Here is a 4,793-nt window from a genome sequence, read left to right on the forward strand (position 1 = left end):
CGATCAGAGAGCCGCTCCTCTTCCGAGACCCAGCCATGGCCTCCATCACTTGTATCTCTACAGCAAGCATCATAACCCACATCGCAAGTATCACCTGACGAAGCTGACTCCGATGGACGGCCAAGCAATCGATGCACAAGAAGTTCCCGTGTGTAGCGGATTGGAAACGAATAACCCCCAAAGAGAGAAAGCAATGCAGAAGAGCCCAGAAAACACAATTATCAAGAACGCGAATCCACGGCCCAAGATACCCACACGCTTCTCTTCTGACACAAGCACCTAACACTCATCAACAGTGGACAACGGTCCACGTACACCGCTATAAACAGGCAGATGACGCCACCCAAATCAACCACCCAAAAAAATGTACTTACTACGCAAGGCAGCAGGATTACAGCACTTGGGCCACTAACATAGCAATGCGCAAAATTATCATATTAGACACCAAACCACTGCGCCACGTACAATCAGGGGGCACAAATTAAAAAATCGAGCCAAAATTGACAACCCACCGACTGCTTCTTTTTATATCATGTTAGCACATTCCACCTATGATTAATCCGTGCTCAATGTGTGCAGATTCTCAGCTAGCAATATTGTTTTTGAAGGCTAAGAGAAAAAACAAATAAAGAAAATACCACAAACAAGCCGAATTTTATAATATTCAGATTCATTTGTTAAGTTTTTAGGGAACTTGAGCTTTAACTCAAACAGTTCATGAATTGTTTGGTTCATTTGCAGCCCTATACAACAATAGACGTGATACTATATAAAAAGATCCCCCACATGAGAGAAAGAGAGAATCTAATGCACATTGCATTCCTTTCAATTGTATGTACATTGCATACAATTAGTCCTCAAGAGTAAAAACCTAAAACAGAAGGTTTTCTCTATGTGAACAATTCAAAAAACTGCACTGCAAAATATAATAGTCTTTACTTTTTTTGGTTAAAAAAGTGGATAAAACATCACTTCCTCTACTTGAAAAACAGGACAGCCACCAGCAATGTAGAATCTCTCAAACAAAAGAAAAACATCATGTCGTTTGGCCTAAAATTTGCACTTGCAAATCCCATCTCTAATCAACGCTTCATGTGGATACACTAGCATCTTTCGTCCTGTTAATAACAACCCATACTTAACTGGGAGACACAAACTGATTCTCAAACCGAACTGCAGTGGCTTGAATTTTGACATGGCAATCAACCATTCTTACCCGATATCTCTTAGGGTGCACCTGCAAGAGAGAAAGACTAAAATCACAAGGCATAGACATGTAAGTGATGGTATTCCTTATTCAATGAAGGCCCCATAGGGTAGGATTGCAAACGAGCTAAGATGAACCAATTAGTTAGTCATTCAATCTTGATATAAAATGTTAATGTGCTTACGTATTATCATTATATAAATGGATCTCAAACGATCTTTTACAAAAAGCCGATATTTTAATAACCCTACCTTAAGGTTCAAATACATTAGGAAGTTCAAACAAAAGACAAGCTACCTATGCATGACTCTGGTCTCCCATATAGAAGTATCCTTGCAAGGAAAACAACAACAAAGGCGCAGTTCCTGAATAGAAACCAAAAAGACAAAAATTGGTAAGCATACATTTTAAACTCGGATGAAATGCATCTCAATATCCCAGAAAATGCACACATTCCTTCTCCAGCCTCCAGAAACACTTCACATTTGCCCAAAAAGGAACATCAAACCAAGCTTGCTTGGCTATTGCCCTCCTGAAAAATAAAATCAATAATTGAAGAACTCCGAACACATAGAAATGAACACCTAGAGCAACAAGCAAAATGAATACTTGTACTAGACAAGTGAAATAAATCGAATAAGCGACACAACCTAAGAAGATTGAAAAGTATCCTCTACCTTCTTGTAAGTGCAACACGAATTAGGAAGGATTACCTTAACTCTCCTTACCGACTTGATAAAATGGCCTCAAAAGCAGCCCAACCAGAACGGTAAAATAAGCCACAGTTACAATGCACTTTACCCAAGCACACCAAATGCTCTTCCTGTGGAAAACATCACTGTCAAGCAACATTTTCATCTATCTTGCAGGTGGAAACCCCCCACCCACAACTCCCAACAACACACACATAAATACGATCCAAAATAAACAAGTGAATACCAAAATTTGTAGTGCAAAACTTTTCTAACTACGTTTGTTCTTTGACAATCCCCTATGGTTTTCTGTAAGTCTTAATTCCTTCATAAAATTTGAGTTACAGATATGATCATTGAACTCCGCTAGATGAGGTTTAAGGCTAACAAAGGGCAAAGTCAGGGGGCTCAACACATAGCTTAAGCAACAAACACCTACACCAGTTTGTCACAGTTTAGCTTAAGCAACAAACACCTACACCAGTTTGTCACAGTTTAAAATTCTCATTAAATGCTTGAGATATCTCACAAAAAATGCTACAAGCAACATTAAAAGGGTAAATGATGAAAAGCAATAGGGAAATTCAGAATACCTTAAAGAGTAGCAGGAGATACATGCCCATTGCATTCAATCTCCTTAGCGCAACTGATGTTAGCAATCTCATTAAATGCCATGATTACCAAATAGTTCAAGCCGTAGTAAAATAGAAAACCCTACATTAAACACATGCAGTAGAAGATTGATATGCTTTCCGACTTACGAGCATAATTAATGTTAGCAATCTTGTTTAACGCCATGACTACCTGATAGTTCGACCTGATGTTGAATGGAAAGCTCCTACATACACCACTTGCAGTCAAGTCGTCTTCTTTTATGCTTCAAAATCACCATATAACAACCATCTCACTCAACATATCAGGTCAGTTGTATCTGAGCAATGAGGCAAATGTTTACGCTTGAACTGAGGATTCTTTAACCTTCAAATTTTCCTTATGGAATTCAAGTACTCTCCGTTGATAACCAGCTTCAACTTTGTGAGAAAAGAATTCTCGGAGTCTCTGGAATCGGTCCCAACTGGTGATGCAGTAGCAATAAAAATAAAATTCTCTCCATTTCCGACATCTATCTCGTACAACTCCACGAAAAACTCCTGCAACTCACGCACCAATTTCTCATAGAATGACCTGCTTGGCGGAATCACATTAATTACAAGAATTCCATGGTCCGAAACAACCAATCTAGCAGCATGAAGAACAGACTTCCCCACAAACTCCAATGGTGGGGCCATTGTACCCATCCTGGCATCACTTGAATCCAAATCAACCATAATCACATCGAATATAGAATCTAATTTAACACCAAAGCAATCACTCAAAGAATCAAAATTTGCATTTTCGCCTCGGCCTGCAATTTGTTGCACAAATCTTATTCCATCTCCAACACAAACTCTAACAAACTTAGATTCTCGTAACCCGAAATACTTTCTTGCGACGGTTAAAACAACCTCATCAGCCTCCACCCCTAACACCTCAAACCCCAACTGATCATTCAAAAACGTAACCAAAGCCCCACCTCCTACTCCCAAGCACAATGCTTTCAGCCTAAACCCGTCTCGAACCCTCCGTTCCAAACACGAACCGATCACTGACAGACCAGCCACCATTGGACCCAAATAAGGCTGAACCAAACTACCCATGTCCAGCCTAAACAACCCTAAATCTCCCAAACCAGCAAAACCCACATCAGAACTTCTATCAATGGGGACAATTCTAACCTGGGTCTGAATCAAATTGGGCATTCGCTTGAACCTCAACCTCCTCCTAAACCCTCTTCCCTCCAACTCAACATCCTCGACCAACATCTCACCAACACAAGACCCCACGCATGTGTCCACCACAGCACTGCGAATGAGATCGTCTTCGTAATCCAAGAAGGGTATTTCGGGAAGACCGTGTTGGAAAGATGATTTAGGAGACAAGGCAAGGAGTAATGGGGTTAAAGCGTCTTGGACGTGGGATAGAGATTGTATAGAGCGTGTGTAGGGTGTGGGGTGAGGGGAGGAGGGGAGGTTACCGATGAGGATGAGGCGGGAGATGTGGTGGTGGTGGTGGTGGTGGTGGGAGGCGAGGAGGAGAAGGTGGCCGGAGTGGGTGGAGAAGGTCCAGTCGGACTCGCGGTGGGTGGGGACGAGCATGGCGGCGATGAGAGGGGTGGTGTGTTGAGTGGGTGAGTCGAGGACGGCGACTCGGAGGAGTGGGGTGTGGAGAGGGTTGGGGGAGAGAGAGGAAGAGGAGGAGGAGGGGTTGGGGAATGTGAATGTGGTGAAGCGGGAAGGAACTAGAGATTCGAAGGTGCCTTGGTCGATTGACATCGCGAGAGAGAGAGAGAGAGGCTGTAAGCTGCTGGACTGCCTCAAAGATGGATCCGGGATGGAGTTTTGAAACTTTTGTGGGGTTCTTTTTTTTTTTCGTTGCTACCCACAAGACGAATTGTGCACAAACTGTGTACATTTTTTGTTATGAGCCCACCACGAATTTTCAGAAATGCTAATTCGAATCTGTGCCGACAGACTTTTTGTTTTTTTTTTAAAGACTCTCCTGTTTCTCCCCCTTTCTCTCTTAAGTCCCATCCATTTTCGCATTTTGTGGGGCGGGGAGGGTGAGGTAAGCAGATCAGAGCCACTTTGGATGACACTTACGGCCCGTTTGGATGCGGGTAAAGAATTTGGGGTATTAGTTAATAAGGGGATAAGATAGTAGGGGTATTAGTTAATAAGAGATGGCCCACATTGATGTAATATTTATGAAGAGGGATTAAATAGTAGGTTGTTTGGATGAGGTATTAGAAAAGGGAATTAAATAGTACTTCGTTTGGATGAAGGATTAATAGGGGT

General features: G+C 42.0%; 1 protein-coding gene across 6 annotated transcripts; it reads right to left on the minus strand.

Annotated features, from left to right (window-relative positions):
* Positions 1 to 653: 653 nt before the first annotated feature.
* LOC131318951 (uncharacterized) lies at positions 654 to 4,391 on the minus strand. 6 transcript variants are annotated; one of them, XM_058349010.1, is made up of 5 exons: positions 2,704 to 4,391; positions 2,493 to 2,613; positions 1,921 to 2,030; positions 1,612 to 1,739; positions 654 to 1,237 (listed from the first exon to the last, which is right to left on the minus strand). In XM_058349010.1, the coding sequence occupies exon 1, from the start codon at positions 4,269 to 4,271 to the stop codon at positions 2,880 to 2,882; it is 1,392 nt and encodes a 463-aa protein (XP_058204993.1). In that variant the 5' UTR covers positions 4,272 to 4,391; the 3' UTR covers positions 654 to 1,237; positions 1,612 to 1,739; positions 1,921 to 2,030; positions 2,493 to 2,613; positions 2,704 to 2,879. The 6 variants fall into 6 exon arrangements, with proteins under 6 accessions (XP_058204993.1, XP_058204995.1, XP_058204991.1 ...); XM_058349012.1 differs by having other exon boundaries at positions 2,493 to 2,545; positions 2,704 to 4,327; XM_058349008.1 differs by lacking the exon at positions 2,493 to 2,613 and having other exon boundaries at positions 1,921 to 2,026; positions 2,704 to 4,327.
* Positions 4,392 to 4,793: the final 402 nt, after the last annotated feature.

This window comes from Rhododendron vialii, chromosome 3a (assembly GCF_030253575.1).
Source record: "Rhododendron vialii isolate Sample 1 chromosome 3a, ASM3025357v1".
Taxonomy (NCBI): domain Eukaryota; kingdom Viridiplantae; phylum Streptophyta; class Magnoliopsida; order Ericales; family Ericaceae; genus Rhododendron; species Rhododendron vialii.